This window comes from Harpegnathos saltator, unplaced genomic scaffold (assembly GCF_003227715.2).
Source record: "Harpegnathos saltator strain DR-91 unplaced genomic scaffold, Hsal_v8.6 scaffold835, whole genome shotgun sequence".
Classification (NCBI taxonomy): Eukaryota; Metazoa; Arthropoda; class Insecta; order Hymenoptera; family Formicidae; genus Harpegnathos; species Harpegnathos saltator.
Window position 1 is genome coordinate 59526 of NW_020230688.1, and position 20980 is coordinate 80505.

At 43.5% G+C, this 20980-nt stretch overlaps 4 protein-coding genes across 12 annotated transcripts; 2 read left to right on the forward strand and 2 right to left on the reverse strand.

Annotated features, from left to right (window-relative positions):
• Positions 1-1569: 1569 nt before the first annotated feature.
• Lint-O (L(3)mbt interactor in ovarian somatic cells) lies at positions 1570-9562 on the reverse strand. 2 transcript variants are annotated; one of them, XM_011156438.3, is made up of 6 exons: positions 9403-9562; positions 4550-6314; positions 4126-4336; positions 3939-4048; positions 2908-3285; positions 1570-2811 (listed from the first exon to the last, which is right to left on the reverse strand). In XM_011156438.3, the coding sequence occupies exons 2-6, from the start codon at positions 6071-6073 to the stop codon at positions 2665-2667; spliced, it is 2370 nt and encodes a 789-aa protein (XP_011154740.2). In that variant the 5' UTR covers positions 6074-6314; positions 9403-9562; the 3' UTR covers positions 1570-2664. The 2 variants fall into 2 exon arrangements, with proteins under 2 accessions (XP_011154740.2, XP_011154739.2); XM_011156437.3 differs by lacking the exon at positions 9403-9562 and adding an exon at positions 8077-9253.
• Positions 9563-9605: 43 nt separating this feature from the next.
• On the forward strand, positions 9606-13496 carry LOC105192375 (uncharacterized). 5 transcript variants are annotated; one of them, XM_019845648.2, is made up of 6 exons: positions 9606-9661; positions 11209-11369; positions 11625-11815; positions 11921-12109; positions 12235-12714; positions 13366-13496. In XM_019845648.2, the coding sequence occupies exons 2-6, from the start codon at positions 11262-11264 to the stop codon at positions 13460-13462; spliced, it is 1065 nt and encodes a 354-aa protein (XP_019701207.1). In that variant the 5' UTR covers positions 9606-9661; positions 11209-11261; the 3' UTR covers positions 13463-13496. The 5 variants fall into 5 exon arrangements, with proteins under 5 accessions (XP_019701207.1, XP_019701206.1, XP_011154770.1 ...); XM_019845647.2 differs by lacking the exon at positions 9606-9661 and adding an exon at positions 11093-11111; XM_011156468.3 differs by lacking the exon at positions 9606-9661 and adding an exon at positions 11103-11129.
• Positions 13497-13743: 247 nt separating this feature from the next.
• On the reverse strand, positions 13744-16333 carry LOC105192359 (uncharacterized). Its single transcript, XM_011156435.3, has 5 exons — positions 15911-16333; positions 15519-15709; positions 15171-15335; positions 14121-14987; positions 13744-14051 (listed from the first exon to the last, which is right to left on the reverse strand). The coding sequence occupies exons 2-5, from the start codon at positions 15702-15704 to the stop codon at positions 13866-13868; spliced, it is 1404 nt and encodes a 467-aa protein (XP_011154737.2). The 5' UTR covers positions 15705-15709; positions 15911-16333; the 3' UTR covers positions 13744-13865.
• Positions 16334-16430: 97 nt separating this feature from the next.
• On the forward strand, positions 16431-20892 carry LOC105192357 (transcription factor E4F1). 4 transcript variants are annotated; one of them, XM_025307168.1, is made up of 8 exons: positions 16431-16504; positions 16581-16728; positions 16820-17107; positions 17255-17430; positions 17580-17657; positions 17734-17925; positions 18012-19868; positions 20413-20892. In XM_025307168.1, the coding sequence occupies exons 2-8, from the start codon at positions 16686-16688 to the stop codon at positions 20755-20757; spliced, it is 2979 nt and encodes a 992-aa protein (XP_025162953.1). In that variant the 5' UTR covers positions 16431-16504; positions 16581-16685; the 3' UTR covers positions 20758-20892. The 4 variants fall into 4 exon arrangements, with proteins under 4 accessions (XP_025162953.1, XP_011154734.1, XP_025162954.1 ...); XM_025307169.1 differs by having other exon boundaries at positions 16435-16504; positions 16591-16728; XM_011156432.3 differs by lacking the exon at positions 17580-17657 and having other exon boundaries at positions 16432-16504.
• Positions 20893-20980: the final 88 nt, after the last annotated feature.

Sequence of the window (20980 nt, forward strand, 5' to 3'; positions counted from 1 at the left end):
CACAACATACAAAGATTGCGGAGATAATTAAAGGATTTATACACACGTCGTGATATACTAGTCAAATTTCAAATCTGTCTATGTGAGAGAGAGTGTTATGAAAAAAAAAAAAGAAAAATTTATATTATATGAATATTCGTACGCGCGTACGCACATGTTAGTCTTTGCCTCGCGAAGAAGCGTTTACAAAATTCTCGCGAGAGGTTTCCAAATTCTCTGTTTGACTTTTGCTCGATTGAGAGGTAATTAGCGAATAGGTAATATTACATTCGCGGTTTCTTCGACTCCTCGAAGTATTATTTTGCCGCTTGAAATTCACCTAGCGAAATTCAGCGAACCTGCATCTCTCGTAATTATAAACGTTATATACGAGAATCACGGTATAGCTACCTTTCTCTCTCTCTCTCTCTCTCTCTCTCGCGGAAATTGCGACATATACAGAATATATATAATTACATTGAATATATATATATATTATATATACACGCATTTCGAATCTTTTCGGGACTTTTATAAAACGTCGTATCGTATCTTAGTTAGAACTTGTTTATAATGTATAAAACGATATATTATCAGGTACACACACATATATATATATATATATTTATATATATAAATGTGTCGATCAAATGCAATAAAAACCAATGAGAATCTCAAGCACAGGTGCTAGCGAGTCATACAAAGAAAATCCGAAATTTAACATTCACATGCGTATACCAAACACTTCAGACAAATTTCGGATTTCGTTGTTGACGTAGATGCTCCGACACTCGCGATTCTAACTCTCATTGAGCCTCTTGACATTTGATTAATGCTGTATTTAAGCTCCGTCATCTTTATTATTTACGTATACATATATAATGCGTACGTCGATAATGCACTTTTGCATTTTTAACGACGAGCGCGATATGCGATCTCTATCCCAAGAAATACACGTGTTATTTAATGAAATTCAGTGCAATATCATAGCGCAGTACAGCCCGATGCGTACGCGCATATATTGTTATATATTATTGTGATATTTATTATAACAGCGTCATGTTATATTCGTCTCATCGCGCAGCTCTATTTATACGGTTTGTGTTTCTGTATATTCATCCCCGTACGGAACTACGACAATTAAGTTAGTTACGTATCTGACTGTTTCATGTGGAATTGTCGACAGTTGTGTGCAAAAATGATATGTTGTGAGATTTTCGCGCTGCAGCTTAGCTTCGTAGTACCGCGATCTCGCAGTCTTGAAAATTTTTCGAACTAAATCTTGTGGAATTTACATGTGATCTAGGAAGTGTAATGTATGTGTCGTACAAAAGTAAACGTTCAAGTTCCTGTTCTCGCAAGACTTATATATATTCTCAAATGTTACCGTTACCGGTACCGAGACATGCCAGTATCCCTGTAAGCGTAGGACAAAATAAGACTATATGTATCTCTCCCTCCGACTTGCAATCCGTTGAAAGTAATCAGCACTGTAGTGGTACGTGTCTCTGTATATATCTTCAGAAAGATCTACATTTAAGAGAACGCTCTTATTAAAGCGCAATTAATGCTATTATTAAAACATATTTATAAATATCAAAATATTTATTGCATAGAAAAGTACATTGTAAAACCAAAGTACCATGTTCCTCGATATATCTCATAATTATGTCCTACAGATAAATGTGTGTTACCTCTGTATGTAAAACTGAATAATAAAATTCAAGTTTGTTATAATACAAAGGTGTGTAAATAATCCATCTCAAATAACTGCTTTTACCTTCTTTTAATGTACATTTTTTTCATTTTCTTTTTGTTTCCTTTCGAACAGTCTAGAATTCTCAATATAGACCTAGATTAACAAGTAACAATTCTGATGAAAAATATCTGCATTTTCTTAGAAAATACGGCACGCGTTTGAACGTGACGGAATGTATACACATCGATTACGCAGGGATCAGGATTACGTGTATACTTCGAATAGCATTAACATCTGCAGCATGTTTGAACTTTCCGCGACTATTTGAAAACGTAACGCCACTTGGATGTAGGGCTTTCTGTATCAATGTAAGTACTTTGAGGCATATGAGTTTGTCGTATCGTAATGTTATAATATGAGTTTGTCGTATCGTAATGTAATATAGCGTAACAAGCATTGCGTTATAAAATTACATAAGTTTATAATGCAATCTACTTAGCGTAAAACGCACTTAAATCTCTCACGAGTACTTCGAGGTACGACAGCGTCTAAATGACATTGAAATATTATGTGACGCATGTATGCGTAAGAATATTTATACATACATGTCTCTGTTTATATTTATGTATACAGACGCTGTGTTACGCGACGAAGTACCTACAAAAGGTACAAGAGAACATGCTGCAAATAATATTGTTATTATTCCAATTTATTCCTAGATATATCGCGTTCCGTCCCTGTATGTGTATACTTCCGTTCGCAGGTCGATCGTATTTCGTGCAAGAGACGATAGCTGAAATGATATAAAAATAAATCATATCTTGTATTTACATGGATCAAATGGCTCCAGTCGGAAAACCAGATAAAGTCACAATCTTAATCAATATGAAGGCTCACAATTTGTACACAATACAAATTGCATAACTGGGGAACAACACCGTGAAAAAGTCGGCGTTTTTGATCACTTGCACGATGTCGTCCTTGTATTATAACCAATACAGCTTAGGGTCGTCTCTGCGCACTTGAAGTTTCAGGACGTGTCGGTAAATCTTCAATGCAGGTCCCAGCAGTAAGTCAAGTCCAGTCAGCACATCCGAACGTTTCAACAAGAGAAGTGAGTGACCGTCAATCTCCTGGAACATACAGGAATAAGTGTGTTAGTTCATTTTTCTTCGAATCTCAAAGTGATCATGTGAAACTCATTCGTTTGATACAAACAGGACACTCACTTGATGTCTAAATACCTCGGCCTCTTTAGGGAATAGCCTCGCAAAGTATTGGTACACTTGCTCAGAGGTCCAGTCTGAAGCATCCGGAATGTTCGGATCGATTTTGTCTCTCGGTGTGTCGTCCTCCATTTGATCGGAGCCCCTGGCGGGTGAGACTTGCGGACTAAGGACCGGTGGCAAGACAGGCGTGTTGGACGGCGTGTTCGGTCTACTCGTATTGACCGAATTCATGTTTTGACTAACGACGTTCGCCTTGTACTGTTTCTGCAAACAGTCGTTGCAGTACCACTTGGAACTTGACTTCGGTGTTGTGACACGCGGTGTGTGGCAGTAGTAGTGATAGGCTTCGTCACAGCTGAAGCAAGTTACTAGGGGACCCTGGAGGAAGAGAACAAGTAAAAATCGGGAGAACAAAAGAGAGAGAGCAAGGTGACGATTAATCGACAAATGAAAATAGCCCAGGAGGAGCAGGAAAAACGTAAGCAAATTGATTAACCATAGTTGATCATTCTTCTTCTAGTTCGAGAAGAATCGATTGCGATCGGTCAATTTCCTTACTTACTGCTTACGTTCTACTGCGTGTTCGTGGTTCTATGCTATACATGCAAAGTATCATTTTGAAAGTCCACGTGTCATTCGCTAATTTTATATTGCAACTGTTGATTATTCAAATAGGCGGCAACGAGCAAGCCGTGACCAAGCAAGTTGTGACACTTCGAGTGACATCTCGTTTGCGTCAGAAAGGAGGGTATCCGTTACATATAAGCAACAGAAAAGTGATATGATTCAATCTCCAAGGTAGGTCAACAGTTTTATGTTAAGAAAATGAGCTACTTGTGTCAGATTGAGTTGTATGATTTTGTTGTAACAGATGGATACATCCTCTTGTTGAAGCAAACAATGCGTCTCAGTTACAATTGGATGCACCATTATAGCCTTCCGAATAATCAATAATCACAGATATCGATCAATAGCTACGTATGTATGAATCTTAGCATACGAATGGAGAACAATCTCAACCGTAAACTTACAGCATCGGAAGTTTCGCAACATACTGTACAACTTTTGCAGCGCTCACATTGCCAGTTACTGTTAGCTTTTTGAAGCATTTCCTCCGGACTATAAATGCAACTCGGATGCGCTGTAAATATATGTAATAAGTATGCAGATATTTTGATTACAAAAAAAATCGAGCGAAACAATGGATTGAAGAATTACCTCGTACTGTACAATCTCGACAAGCCACCAATGCTTCTGGTTTCTCTTTGGCACAAAGACTACACTGTCTGCATGGCCCATCCTTGATGAGTACCTTGCTAACATCCTGAGAGTCTTGCGTTAATGTGTTTTTATTGTGACTACCTGGTTGCCTGCCACGTTTACGTTTCACTAGATTGTTGTCTGAGGGGTCAAAGACCTTCTTTGCTCTCTAAAAGATAAAAGCAGGTATACCGTTAGGAAACTTAGACTTCTTTTCTACATCTTTTAACTGTGTGAACACTATAGGTCCCAATAAAAATCTCTATCATATTTACATACATCAATAGGCAGAACACTGATGAACCATTATGCAAAACTATCATATGTGAAAAACACCCAAAGGCGCTATGGAGCGACAGGATAGCACACAGGTCTACACTACCTTTCTACGCGCACTGCGAAAACCACTGGCGTTGACGTTGGACGGCGTCGGCGACGTGTTGGTTGAGCTTCTGCCGGCCTCCTCGTCCTCACGGTCATCGCTCGATCGTCGATCCGTCTCGTCCCGCTTCTCCTTTAACGCTTCCAATTCATCCTTATTGTCCCTGGGATCATCTTCGAACTTCATATCCATCGGATCCTCCGTTCTCGCGAACAGACGCTGCTTTCGCTCAGCTTTGGTGGGCCTTTTGAGGTTAGGTGTCGTTTGGACAACATCGTTGCACTTGGGTGACTCTTCGACCACGGGCGCTGCTGGGACGGTTGCCTCCACCAGCGAAGCGTGTGACTCCTGATTGTCGTCGCACTCCATCACCTCCTGCTGCTGCTGCTGCGGTGGCGGCGGCGGCGGCGGCGGCGACGACACGCTACTGCTCACATTGTTACTCTTGTCAACAAGTATCTCCGAGTAATCGTCCGACTCCTTCTTCGGGTCCGACTGCTGATCCATCTTCGGGCTAGTTTGCCGCGACAATCTTGGTGTATTCGACCTCGAGTCGGTAGTCGTGAGATTGTCGGTCTCGTCAAACTCATAAAGTTCCGCCGCGGCGGCGGCGAGCGTCTTCGCCACCGCAGCAGCTGTCAATGTCTTCGCTGCGGTCGGCGGCACGACCGACAGCGTGGCGGTGGCGGCGGTGCTGGCGGCGGTGGTTGTCGTCGTCGTCGTCGTCGTGGTCGTGGCACTCGTAGCCGTAGCTGCGAGCGTCGCCGCCGCCATCATCGCCTTTTTCCTCCGTCTCACAGCCGCGCCACTGCCGTTGCTGCTCCTGCTGCTACTCCTGCTGCTGCTGCGACTGCTGGCGGTCTTGCTGGCGGCGGAACCCTTGCCGACGCGTCGCGCCGAGTTGCCGTTCTGCTGGGAGCCGCGGGACGCGCTGGCGGGGGTGGTGGTGGTGGCCGACGACGTCGCAGAGTCGCGTCGCGGCGCGTCCGGCGCCGCGGGCGTCGACACGTCGGACGTCGCCACCAGCGTGTAATTGCCGTTGGACAGGCGCGTGATGTTGCCGCATGCGACCTCCTTGTTGAGAAACTCCTCGACCATGCGTCGGGATGTCGGGCTTGAGACGCCGTCGAGCAGCTGCTCGATCAGCCGGCAAGCGGGCACGCCCTGGTCCAGATAGTCCGGCTCGCCGACGACGAGTTCGGACACCGCGGTCGATATCATGCTAGAGTTCAGCTTCTCCTTGATGAAACCCTCCGGCCGGTTCTTGTACAGCTGCAACCGGGACCACTTGGACGCGTTGCGGTAGCTCGTGTGACCCTTGTAATCCACCTGGATCACCTTCTCGACCTCGATCAGCCGGTGCAGATCAGCGATCGTGTCCCGCGCGTCCACGGAGTACTTCCGCAGTAGGAAGTTGCAGATGCGGTCAGCATCAGGACGCGCTTTACGCTTACGCAGCTGATCGATCGCTTCGAGTATCTGGTGCTCGAGGGCTATCCGCGCTTCCACCAGGTTGGGATGCATCCTGGCTTGTCTCGTGGCTCCGTTCGACGATCACCGGCGGGACGACAGGGGGAAACGAGGGGGAGGAGAGCAAGGGGACGCGACGTTGCCTCGTGACCGAGAGCGCTAAGCGTTCATTGAGCGAGTATAACCCGCGCCACTCTCTCGGTCCCGCTGATGATCAGCACGACGCAACCACGGAGACCGATGACGGCAGACGACGACACCGGGGATAGCTACGTCCACCGAGATCTCTTCGCACCTTGAAAAAAAAAAAAACGCTCGAGTTGTCGCTTTAGAACGCGCGTTGCACCGTGTCCGCACGATCCGCGCCGCGCCGCGCATACCGCCGGCCAGCCCGCACACGATCTTCCCTCTCCGTCTCGTCCGCGCGTCCCGACGCGCTCTCGTGCGCGCGCTCGATCGGTCCCTCGTGCGGGCGGCCGGTCCGCTCCGGGTCTCGTGCACCACAGCACACACTCTCTCGGCACTGCCGATACCAAATTTAAATCCTACGTCGCGGTGCTGTCCGTCTCCCTCTCTTTCTCTCTCTCTCTCTCTCTCCTCTCTCGCTCTCTCTCTCTCTCTTTTTCCGCAGGACGACGCGTCGCGATTATTTTCAATATCGGCCCGAGAGCGTGCCGTCGATATATAGCGCGGAGAGGCGCGCTCGCGCCTCTCATACGACGTATGTACACATACGTCGGCCCGTTCGTCCGTCCGACGTCGATGACGTCGATCGTTTCCTCTCTCGCTGCGGCGGCGGGATCGCGGCCGAAGGATCCGCTCGTCTTTGTCGCTCTCCGGCGCTCTCGCGCGCTATCGCCGCCCGCCCGCGTACTTATGTGCGCGCTACGCGCGCGATAAATCCTTCGAGGCGGCGAGAGCGCGACGACGCGCGTCCACGTAACGCGAACAATGAGCGCGAGCGAGAGAAGGAAAAACGGCACGAGAGAGCGACAGACGGACCACGGACGGAAGGAAAGAACGAACGAACGAGAGAGAGAGAGAGAAACAGACAGAGACGGAAGGAGAGAGGGAGGTGGTGAGTCGGCGGACGCGATGCACGGGGCGGCGAATGATCGAAGATCGCGCGACGAGTCGATTCGCGTGAGTTGTGGCGCGCCCGAGAAACGCGCCAAATATCTCTCTCTCTCTCTCAGCGTGTCGCGTCGCCCCCTCCTTTAATTAGACGCGACGAGGATCGCTATCGTCGGCCGCGACGGTTGACGGCGAACAATGACGTGACTTCGCGTATCTGTCGGCGAACGGCACGCTTCCGAGAAAACTTTTTGAATCGAAGCCGCGCGCTCTTATCGCCTCGCGCAAATTGCACTCTCCGGCGTGGACGGAGCGAGCGAGCGAGAGAAAGAGAGAGAGAGAGAACGGAGAGAAACGGGAAAAGAGATGGGGAGGAAGAAGAGAAAGAAAGAGAGAGAGAGAGAGAGAGAGAGAGAGAGAGAGAGAGAGAGAGAGAGAGAAGAGAAAGAGAACGTTCGAGAAAGAGGGAGAAAGGAAAAGAGATATATACGACGTACAGGCGCGCGCGTGATAATCTCTCTCGCCGGCGCGGCGCGGCGCGCCGCGGATCGAACATCGGGAACTGCGGTACGACGCGCTTCACACCCTCGGCGCGAACAAACGCTGGCTGGCTGGCTGGTGGGCCGACTAACTGCGAGAAGCAAACTCGCGAAATTCCCGGCGCGTCGAGACGTCGCGCGGGTTATAACTGCGTGCCGATTGGCCGGTTGCCGGCCAATCGCGCCTGTCCGGCTCGACGTCCAGCCGGTGATGAGGACGATCGGGCGATTTTCGCGCCCGTAAACAACGTCGTCGCGGCTCGCATCGCCGCTGGATCCGGTGCGTGAGCACCGCGCCACGACAAATCGCGCCGGGCATGTACGCTCGGGAAATCAGTTTTTCCGCGCAGCCAGAGACACACTCGGCAGACGCGTCTCCGAGCCGCTGTTGCCTGCGCGCGGCTGCGTGTGTGTGTCTGTGTGTACGCTCGCTTGCTTGCTTACCTGCGTGCCGATGGCGCGTAATAAGCGCGCACCGTTGTCGTGAGGAGCACCGTTGTGCGTGCGTGCGTGCGTGCGTGCGTGCGTGCGGACGCGCGCGACGCGTCGCGTCTTGTCTGTCGTCGCGTAGCGCGCAACGCGGATTTCCCGGCCAAAAGTCCGCCACGCGAGAACGGCCGCTGAACGAGAGAGAGAGCGCGGATGCAACTTCCGAAATGTCACGGCGCGAGATCGAGAGATGCGGCGCGCGGACCGACGCGGACCAGCTAAGCGACGAACGAGCAAGCGGGCGAACGCGAGTGGTCGAACGACAGACGGACAGATAGACAGACAGACGGACGCGAGCGTACGAACATTGCACGGCCGCGGCAACTGTGCGAATAAACGCACCGAGACGGCGGTAGTGACGGAGCACGCTTACAGCGCGTCTCCGCTAAACGCGCCCGTCTGCGCAGGCGTCGCCAGTATCCGTGTGGCCCGGTCGCGCGTATTCGGCAGCCTTTACGCGCGCGTATGTGTGTTTTATATATTGCTGTGTACGTGTATGCGAGTATACGCTATACGTACCACGCGGCATACGTCGCCGGCGCGGCCTCTCAGCTGCTCGCGAGACTCTCTCGTTGATCTCGGCGAACGCGCGCTCATGTGAGGCACCAGCGCGCCGCCGAGCGCTGCGAGCCGCGGGTTTATTGTCATCACGGCGACGTCGTCGATATCCGCTGATATCGCCGTGACAATGGCATACCATCGCGCCGCTGCCAGATCTCTTATGACCCTCGTCGCGTGTATCGATAAGCGGGCGTCGATCGTGTCGTCGGTCGCGCCGCGCCGCATGGAGCTCTGGCGCGATTATCTCCGTTGGCCGCTGCGATGAGCGAGCAGCGACGAGAGAGCGCGCGGGATCGTCGGCTAGGGAAGGAGAAAGCGCGTCGCAAGGGCGACGCAGCGGGTCCGCTTCAGGTAGCTGATGCGTCCTCGATGCACGAACGGTCTCACGGCGGGCGAGTCGACGGAGCGCGCCTATGTCCTTGTTATCGGCTTTTGCGCGCCACGTTGTCGCGATTGTCTTCGCCGAGACGACGGTGATACATGTCGTCACCGACTTTTGCGCGGCTCGCCGAGTCTCGGGCAGCGGTATCATCGCCGCGGGACGCGTGTCACGCGACGCTCTTCTCCTCGGCGACGGTGTCCCGTCGCGCGCGCCAACAACTCGTCGTGTCGCGACGCGACGCGCCACGCCGCGCGAGCGTCGCGTCGCGTCGCGTCGCGTCGCGCCAGCCAGTCGACAGAAACAACGCACACCTAACCGAAAAGATTCAATGTCCATACCTGATAACGTCGAGCAGCACGTCGTACAGCGTTGTCGTCGAGTCCGTTGATCGCCCTGGAATCGTTTACGCGTGGTCCGGTGTGAGCGCGTCGTCGACAGCACGGCGAATTTCGATAAAAACGAAGAGCGCAACGCCGGGTGCGGCCGAACGTGAGTATGGACGGACCGCCGCTTCAAGCACGCAACGCGCCGAGCATAGTTTTTGCGGCAAGCGGCAGGGGCGCAGGAGCGGACACCGAGATATCGGCGCCTGAGGAGGTGAGCTGCGCGTGTTGCACTTTTTGAACTTTCTCATTGGCTGCGTTCAGTAGAACAAAATGATCAGTGAGCGCTTAATGATTATTGTCTGTGATTGGAGCATTCTTTTAGATTCTTCATAGACCCAGAAGTATTTACCAATAAGGAGCGAGAATCACTAAGCGCTCATTGATCACTTTGTTCTGCTGAACGCAGCCATTGGCTGCGTTCAGAAAACACAACGGTTACACAACGGTTGAGTAATTCGTCAACGTTATTGGTCTGAATGTAAGGATCTAACAGTAAGAACCAATAGTTACTAAGCGCTCAGTGAGCGCTTTGTTTTCTAAACGTAACCATTGGCTGCGTTCAGCAGAACAAAATGATCAGTGAGCGCTTAGTGATTATTGTCTGTGACTGGAGCATTCTTTTAGATTCTTCATAGACCCAGAAGTATTTGCCAATCAGGAGCGAGAATCACTAAGCGCTCACTGATCATTTCGTTCTTCTGAACGCAGCCATTGTCTTTTTATTTCGTTCACGCACTCTCTCTCTCTCTCTCTCTCTCTCTCTCTTTCTCTCTTCTTCTTCCTCTTCCTCTCTCTCTCTCTCTCTCTCTCTCTTTGTCTTATAAGAATTGTCGAGGTACAGCCGTTTCGCTTTAAACGAGTAGAGAGTGTGACTTGATGTAGCTATATACAAAAACTATTTTTTTCCGACCGCTGCAGCATTGAAAGTTGAGGTCTTTTTCCATTCAACGCTAGGTTATATGATAAAGCGCATATCAAACCATCAAGTGTGAAGATCGTCTCGGCTACCGACTTTTGATAGACCAATCACAGTGAAACGTCGACTGATTATTTTTAAGTAAAATTGGTTCGATTTAGATTCATTTGTTTCATGAAATTGGTACTTAGGCTCGAGTAAAAATTTAAAACAAAACTCTAATATTTTAGATTTTCGCAGTGTAGAGGAATATTTGACTTAATTTTCGGATTGGGAAAACGCGTCTATCTCTTAGATTCATTTTCGACGTTTCGTTATTTATAATATTAATTAATTAATATTTCTAATATTATATTAGTTAATATTTCAATTTACTTCTTTAGGGGGAAAAACGACTTGAAACTTGAAACGAAATTATTAGTGTTTTCGAACGAAATGATTTGAAATACTACTAAATTTAAAAATAATTGAATCGCGCTTCCATGATCAACCGACAATATGTGTATCGAGATATATGTATGCGAATTAAAATCAAATTTATGACAATTAAAATTGTTCTTTACGCAATATATGCGAAAATTTCAAACAAAAAACGTTGAAAACTATTCGAGCGTACTATCGTAGACCAATCACGTAGCTTAAAGATCTTGCTTTTCACCGCTGCACTTTTTGCATAAAGTGTAGATAAATAATCAAGTTTATTATTATTATTATTACTACTTCGCGCCCTAACCTAACCTATCAAGTAAATGTGCTCGAGAAAGCTAGTATTTACTTACTGGTATAATATACATACATATTTTTAATTATTAACTTCTTTCATTTTCCAATTTCTTTTTTAGTGTCGATGTTTTTATTTCCTGCTAGGATATAATAATTGTGCACAAAACAGACAATGGCGGAGAATAAATGCATAATAACTCAAATGCCACATCATGTGCAACAAAAACTGTGTCAATCCCGACCGCCTTATAGGCAAGGAAAAAGGTTGACAGCTATCAAGGTAGCGTTGGGGACTTGTATCCTACTATAGAATTGAATCTTATTCTCTTATATTACAATTAATCTTATTTTATAATATTTATTTAGGTAATATACCAACACTTTAACACTTCTAATATTGCAATAATATAATTGCAATAATTGTATAGTCCTTAAGTTTTATAAGTTAATATTTTAAGTTTGGACAATCCCACACAAGCCATATTACATGGTTTCTCATAAACCATTTCCTTGACGTACTAGCTCTATGTAACAGGTTTACACAATTAATGATGAATCACAGCATTTGCTAATATGTGGAGTACCAAAAATAAAATTAGACGAAGAAGTAAAGAAACTTGTTTGTCCATATGGTGATGTGAAAGCGATCCAGTTGGTGACTGAATATCCATCAGGAGAATTTACAGAAACATATCATGTGCATTATGCACGTATCCAAAGCGCGAGGTAATATATATTTCTGTTGTAGAAAAATAGTTGTTACTTTAATTAAAATGGTACTTAAAAGACAGAAAATTATTATTGACTCTAATTAAATCATCTTTTATACAGAATAGCAAAACGATTTATTGACAATAAAAACTTCTTTGGGGGACTTCTACATGTTTTTTATGTCCCTGAATTAGAAACTTTATCAGAAACAAAAGCAAAGCTTATCCAACGTCGTAGAGATGTAGCAACACGGATAAAACGAAATCAGGAAGATTTGACAAATCCGGAAGTTGATAAATTTGTCCCATCGTACGTTTACTCATTACCATTATTGTTAACTGTAAACTAAGTATACTAGTTGATGCATATATAGTAAATAAGTGAATCATATGTTAATATGATATGTTAATTTCATACTAAAATTCTAATCACAGAAACCAGTATCATAGGAGAAAGAAAACGCCCGCTTTGCCACTTACTGAGGAACGAGTTAAACATTGTTATCCTGGGGAAACGCTTTCCTCTATTTGTAACGGAATACCTCAGAATATAGATTCACGATCTGTATCTAAGCCCAGTGTGCCCATAGAGTGGAACAATGCTGCATCTGCATCAGGTTTGTTATCAGCACCGTATCAACCGACCGAGGCGGTTATACAAGCAGGAAGTTCGCAGTCGAATGGAAATCTAAAGTCAAATGTGCGCAAGAGGAATTACAAAGGACAACGTGTCAGCGATAATATGAAAGTTAAAATCACCCGGCCACAGCTTATAGACACCAGAAATATAGCAAAATTAAGCTCTGCTGAAAAAACCAATGTGTTTTGCAATGTGAAGAAAGTAAACAGTGGAATTACAGTCAAGTTACTGGAAAAGTCTGATGAGACGAAGAAAATAGTTATAAAAAATCCAAAGTATGTATCTCTTTATAATACTTGTGCTGCAAGGTACATTAAAGAAGTCTTATCAAAATATTAAAAAAAAAAAAATGCAGATGAATGTCATCTCTAAACTCATGGTGCACTAACTTTTTTGTTAATGTTTATTATGGCTTTGAGTTATAGTTTAAAGTATAACTTTTTTGTATACGATGCATCTATCTATCCTTTCAAGGAACAGCATTCACAGTTGCGTGTCTTTAGGGTTCAATAGCAATGAGCACTCATTTAATATAGTGTCTCTGAATACAGTTAAAAATACAATGAAATGAATTACATACATTTTTGATACTTTTTAATTGCGGCTAATCGATTTATTTACTATTTGCGTTGTAGAGACAGCAAGCTTATTTATACTTTTCTACAGTCAAAAAGTAGACTCCTTTAATGCACTTTACTTGCATGCAGGATATTTCATAATTAATGACATAGGCGCGAAAATAAATCTTACTAAATCACACTTGATATAAAATATATATAATATTAAAATAAAATTTAATCAAATTTGGGCCACTGGACCAATGGCAAAATACTATTTGAAGTATACTGCGTGCAACATAAATTTGCTGCTTGGGTAATACTTTAAATATATATATTGTTTACTTACTTTTGAAATATATTTTCCAGTGTAACCCATTTAATACAACCTAGTGAAGATCTTCGGCATTCTATTCAAATAGCAAAGTTGCAAATTCGCACGGCGATGCAAGAAATGTTAAAATGAATACAGAATATCTTACAGAAATTTATAGATTAGATTGTGTTTATTGGTTCTAATTTATTTTACATTTAATAAATACATTTGAATATTAACAATTTTTACTTTTACTTTATTTTCCTATATAATCCTAAATGAATTTGAACTATTTTGTATTTAGAAATTGGCAAATATTGTCGATATGAAAATAACAGCTGATTTAAATCTTAAACAGAAATTCGAGTTTTGTCGAATTTTATTCTTACGTATAAAATCGCTTGAACAGTTTTTTTATTCATCTTAATAAATTTTTCAATATGAAATTAGAAGTTTTACTTACAGATTGCAACACAAAGTAGCATAATTGTAGTCTAAGAATAAAACAAATTGCAACTAAATATTATCTTTTGTGCTGACTTAAATATATCATTTATATGATAATTGAAGAATTCGGATCCCATTGAATATCATTTCTATTTTTTGCACTGAAACTTTTGTACGGTGGTGTGTTTTCTTGTTGTATCTTAGTAGTCTTATTTTTTAATAATTGTTGCGGCGATTTTGTTGGAATTGCATGAGTTTTACCATTAGATCTGTTGGCTAGAGGTGTTCGATTCTAAAAAAAGATTATAATAATATAGTTAATATTTAACCAAATGTGTATTTTTTTGCATTTATAAATTACCTTGACTACTTCGTTACCATATTTGCTATCAGGACTGAAAATCTTTTTCTCTGATTTCAATTTTACATCTGTTTTAAGGATTTTATCTATGTTTTCTCCATCTTCCTCTTTCTGATTATTTTCCATCTTTGTTGGTTTTGACAGAGAAATGTTTTTAACAGTATATTCATCAAATATATTTTCCTTTAGAATCTCTTCCCGAGATGGTTCTCTCTCGATTTTCTTTCGTCCTTCTTTCTTTTCCTTACTTATTACATTTTCTTCTGATATTGATGAATCGTGCCATATTTTAATCTTATTGTCATCCTTTATTCGCATAGATTTCATATTTTGCTCAATAACGTCTTCACGATCATTTTGTTTGTCCATATTGTCTTCCTGTTTGTCAATTGCTGTCCCTTCGTCTGTAACTAATGATCTGTCATTCGTGAGTTTAAGGTCTGAGTTTTTAATAACTGTGAGGTCTTCTTCGCTTACAAAAATACTTGAATCAGAATCGGACTTGGATATGTCAAGTATATTCAATTCGGCTCGCGTTTCAGAATCTAACTGCTTCAAGCGTTTGGAAGCTATGTCTGGCAACAACTGTATTTCAGTATTATCGAGTGATATGCTTGTTTCCTGCCATGAGTTTCTCGGATTATAAACGTCTGTGTCATAACTGCCTTTGCGGTTCAAGTTATCTTGTGATCGAGCTTTTAACATTGCGAGAGACTTTGGTATTAAAATAGGGGTTCTGTTGAAGTCAGCTGCTGGAGATCTTGGATCAAGTCCCAAAATTCTGTAACGTTCCTTCTCTATTGCTGTTAAATTTTTTGGCGTTTTCGCGATATTAGTATCCGATCTCGAAGAATTTTGTACATTATTCTGTAAAAAAGGAAAACATGCAAGTGAAAATATTTTTCTTAGAAAAATAAAGTATAATTTGTTACTAATAAAAGGTATGCTAATAAAAATATGCATTTCATGTATTAAATAGTACAATTTGGTTTCATCATATAATTTCATTTAGTACACAGAAAGCAACGATTTAGATAATAAATAGCGTACCAATTCTTGTGACTGAATGTCAAGTGTCAATTTTTCTGCAAAATTTTTCTTCGGTGACCATTGTGGCATAATATCTAAATTAGTTTCGAGATATTGCATTTTCTGTAAATGTTTTGGGATTGCATTAGGTGTTCTCTTATTTACTCCTACTGGAATGTCTGCAATCTGTATAAAATATGTTACTTTTCTATGTTACCAGAATTATTAGTTGTAAGTCTACATGCAACTTGTATTCAACATATTAATATGGTAAAGATTATAGATAATACAAACTCTTAACATAGAATTTTAAGATTAAAACCGAGGTTTGCAGTTGACTCCATATCAAATTATTAATTAGAATCTTACCAAGATGGGAGTTCTTCTGATTCCTTGTGAAGCTGAACGTGGATCAATCAACAATTTTCGATTGAGATATGTTGGTGTGCAACAATTGTCTTCTTCAGCTACTTGTTGCTGTTCCACAGCCTGTGTTTCATTTTCTCTTCGATTATCATCAGCATGAGAGAACAACTTGTTCATATAATTACCCATGATTTCTGCACAGATACATAATAATATTTAAGAAAGAAGGTAAAAATCTTATAGTAATTATACATTCTGCATGACTTACAACCATTACAATTTTATATTGTTTAGATAAAATCTACAAGTATATTTTTGTATACAGAACACATTAAAGTATAAAAATAGATATTATGTTACAAAATTATAAGTAGAACATGTGCAAAAATACATACAATGTCTAAAAAGGTGGCACAAAACGTAGCAGAGATAACAGTATCAAGAGAGAAATAGCTCTTTGTTCTTATACGTTTGGACTTGTCAGACTTATGACTGTTGGTGTTCAATTATTATGTCAATTTAATTATTCCCGTTGCTTCTTATGTGTCGTTTGAATAAATTAAGTAATTTTGCAACTGCGATATACTTGTCGAGTTTGTAGTTAAAAACACAGAACAAGATCGCAAGTTCTGCCGCACAGCCGTTTGTGACCCCGGTGCTTTAAATCGTTGTTTACATCATTCAAAATCAAACTGCTAAACGTTGGACTAGTGCCAACCAATGAAAATAAGAAATCCTACGTTCTTTCTTGCCACATGTCAAGCGGATCGCGTTTCTAGAAAACAAACTTTTCCATTGGAGGTTAAAACATCATAGTGTGGATCCTCCATGAATCCTGCATGAGATTGGTGGAAAGAAAACTGAAGGAGGGAGGATGGTAAAAAGTACAGAAAGTGCATATGTATATATATATAAAAGACAGATTCTTCGGTTGACAGTTGGAGGTTAGGAACAAAAAGCTGTACAAAGCATTGTATTTATCACAGCAAGTATGTGATGTAGCTATGATCAATTTATAAATAATTGTATCATCAGTATAATAGTATTGATTAATTATTATTGCAGAAAAAATAAGTTTTAGGTATTTGAATATTTATGAACAGTTTCGACTGTGATTGAGCTTTTCCTATCGAGAAAATAAACAAATCGAGATTCAACTCGTTCAACGAAATGAATATGTTAAACGATGCAAATACACAAGAGACAAATACAGGCAATATTTTTATTTTGACAGTGTTTTATATTATATATCTTTATTCGTTACAAGAAAACAACGTGTTCACATAAATATTTTCTATGATTAGAGATGAAGCTACAGAAGAACGTTCGTCACAATATGGTGAAAATTTTCAAATGTTCCGAATGTGGACTGACCTTTGATCGTGCCTCGCAACTCGGCTATCATCATCGAAGTATTCACCTAGGAGAGAGATCTCAAGTATGTCAGATATGTGGGAAAGGTTTCTTCCGCAAAGCAGACTTGCGTACACACCTGAATGTCCACCTGGGCACAAACTTCTGCATCTGTGAGTTTTGTGGAAGAAGATTCAATCACATATCAAATCTTATAAGGCACTGCAGAGTGCATGCAGGTGATGTATCCGATGATAAACTCAGATGGTATTATGTCAGAGTGTAAATATTTGAGAAAAAAAAAATAAAGTTACAGAATGGAAAGCAAGCATTGATGGTGATAACTAATAAGTACTTATCAGTATTTTTATTTGCGTTATCTGCAGGAGTTAAGCCTTATCTATGCTCAATTTGTGACAGACGGTTCACGCAAGTTTCCTCGCTAGTAAGACACAAACAAATAATACACGGGATACCAAAGGAAAGCATGCGTCAGTATTGCAGTTCTAGTCTTATCAGCAATAAATCTCAAGTCACTGAGCATGTGTCTAAAGAGAATGAGGTAACGAGCAATTATTGTTGTTGGTCCTACTTATATCTGCATTATCATTGGAATCACAATGCAAATTTTTAGTTTATTAAAAGTATCGCGACAGAGCAACAATTGGTCGCTAAACGGCGATGTTACGAATCTTGCGGGGATTGTTTCAGTTGCGTAGCTCTCTCGCGACAACACAAAACGCGTCGTTCGAGAGCGCTGTGTTATCAGAGTATAATAGTTATAAGAAGGTGATGGTTAAATACATAACTTCTCAACAGAAGTGCGTTCAAGATTCATGTGTCTCACTTATTCTGCTCTTTTCAGATGACAGACAATAACGTTAAAGATAGATATCATGAGAAAATAAGTGCGGAATCGAAATGCCAGAGTACTGATCGAGAAGTAGATGCACAGAATAAAGATAAAATATCCAATCAACATAATATTGACACGAACAACACAGCTGTAACGGCGTATTTACCTCTGGAGACTGTTATCTATGTCACGTCTAAACAGGTAAATACTTGAAATAATTCAAGCATTCAATCATTATACAGTATGTAATTATGAGCCTCTAATAATATAAAACTGCAAACGAGCAGTTCGAAGAAGACAATCTGGCGGAGATTGAGCATCGCTTGTCGCAAGATTACCTCGCCGGGATCGAAGAAAAACTCCAATCCATCGACTTGTCAACGAGTAAAACCGTTGTTTCGAGTCCTCCTCAGGATGCAGCCTGTAATCACGAGCAGGCACAATCCAAAGACAATATAATTCACCAACATCAGCTCGATAAAAACAGTTTTACCTTTTTACCGCGAGATAGAGGACCCGGTGACGCAGAGGCGCGCGCGATACAAGACTTTAAGCAGGACTCCGTGGCAAGGAGCGACGTCGGCAAGTTGGATATGGGAACGAACTTGCAGACGTGTGATTCCGATGAAGTCTCGGCGGATCCGAAGTTCCTGCATAAGCAGATGTGCAAGGAAACCATCAACGAGGACAGGAAATGCGAGAAAGCGTCATTGAACGACGACAATCAGTTGTACATCGAGCTGTCCGAGTTGGGCTTGTTAAAGTTTGACGAGTCTCGTTATTGCGGTAATACGGATTTGGACACGGTGAAGTCTGAACACTCCGCGAATCTCGCTGCTAACAACTTAACGTACGCCCCCGTTTCCGCTGAGAATCAGGAAAGCTTGCCGCGCAACGAGGGCAACCAGGAGGTTCTAAGCAATCCCGGTAATATAGCGTTGAACAACGAGGACCCGATGTTGCGTATGGTGCAGACGGAGGCGGGTGAGCAATTTTACGAGTTCATAAGCAACTTGGTGGAGAAGATGCAAGACAATTCGAGCGTAGAGAATACGGGGAACAAAGTGGAAGAGCCGTCGAGCACCTTCGAGCACTGTCGAAGTAACGACTCGCGGGATACGCGCGAGGATAACGAGAAGAACGGCCGGACGGAGCACCAGCAGACTCTGGAGGACCTCACCGACATAAATCACGAATTCAACTACACGCAGTTCGATTTTCACAGAGACGAGAAGAGCTTCACCGTTCTGTGCGACCACGAGTCTGGGCATTTCCAGCAGGACTCGCGAGAGAACTGTGCGACCGCGCTGCAGGAGAAGAATTTGCAGACCTACGGCTCCGGTAACCTGGAGCTGCTGGAGAACGAGTCGCACGTGGACTTCGACAAGTACGTCGAGACAAATTTCGAGGTGTTCGAGCGACTGAATTATGAGAACTGCAACGAGAGGTTCTTCGAGTTCGTGGAAGTCGCCGATATCGGCGTGGAATCATCGTCATCGGCGAGCAAAGAGTCACCGATGGTGTGCTTAGTCCAAAACGACGGCGACCAGTTGTTAGAGCTGTTGCAGGACTGTCAGATCACCGAGCAAGAGTCGGACTTCGCTTCCTCGAGCAAGCTCGACGGCGATTGCTCGAACGTTCTGCAGGACAACGATAAGATCGCTGATTGCCCCGAGGGTAAGCCGGACTTCTTCGCGTACGTGGAGCCCGGCGCGCTGTTGAAGGAAGACATGAGCAACGAGCGAGGCACCGCAGACTCAGGTAACTCTTTGTACACGGATCTGATGATCAACAACGATATGAGCGTAAGCAACGGGAGCGTGAGCGATGAGAGTCGCGTCGGAACGTCGAAGGAAGCGAAGAAGCCGGAGAAGTCGGAGAAGCCGGAGAAGTCGAAGAGCTCGCCGAAGAAGTACCAATGCTCCGTGTGCAAGAAAGCGTTCTCGACGGCTTACAACTATAAACAGCACATTGGCATACACTTTACGGATCAGCAGAAGTTCCACTGCAAAGAGTGCGGAGTGTCCTTTGCCTGGAAATCCACCCTGAACAAGCATATCGCGAGCACTCACAGCTCCAATTGGCCGCCCAAGTTTGTCTGCGACATTTGTCCGAGGGTCTACAGCACCTTGTCGCAAGTGAACGTGAGTGCTTGTCGCTTTATAACGTCGTTAGGTCTGTGTGGCAATTTGTTGCTTGCTCGTGATGTTTTCGACTGAAGCAAGCAAGTTGGACCTTGCTATCAGAATTCTCCCCGAATAAAACTGTTCTGTAACTTTTAACAAGAGCGTCGTTATCCTTACATTGTCGTTGCGCAGGTATAGTGTGTAGCAGAGAAGGTTCGCATCGATAACGTAACGATAACGACACTCTTGTTAAAAGTTACGGAACAGTTCCTATCTGTTCAACTTCAAATTCTCAAGATACAATGCGATTAAAGCGAATATGAATAAATGAACAAAATTAAGATACACTTTAGGGAATTAAAGATCCCACGTTTATGATTAATCGATGCAGATGAGTTGATCAGTTATTCAATAAAAATTTCGATAATTTTAAATACTTCTACGAAGCGTGCAGGGATCAAGTCTGTCGAATAGTTTAGTTTCACTTCACCAAGGCGCTACCTTCGCGGAATTCATCAGCCTGTACGTACGCTAATTCGAAGGTGATACATTTTATGCGCAGGAGCACGTGAAGAGGGATCACCTGAAGCAACGTAATCACGTTTGCGACCACTGTGGCAAGTCCTTCTTCAAGAGCTTCGACCTGAAGACCCACAGCAGAACGCACACCAACGAACGCCCGTACGCGTGTCGGGTTTGCGGCAAGAGGTTTCACTATCAGAGCCACATCATTCGTCACGAGCGCACGCATTCGGGCGAGAGACCGTACGTTTGCGTAGTCTGCCAGAAGGCCTTCATACAGCCCGGCTCGCTGAAGGTGCACGAGCAGAAGCACCGGCTGCTCAGGATGGACATCCTGAATTACCAGATCGACGAGGACGATCCTATCGCGTTGATGACGTTATAAAAGTTGCGCGACATGTCTTACCTACGCGACCGTTATTATATTGTAAGAGATCACGCAGGTATCTCTCAATTTCTATTTTATCGCCATTGTTATCGCCATATTATTTTTTTAACTAAACCCGTCTGAAACGTGGAAGGAGATGTCTATTCATTTCATCGCATCGGGGCTCAGCTCGTGGAATCTTACAAGCATACGTTTACTTCGTCTGCTCTTCGTGTGTTTT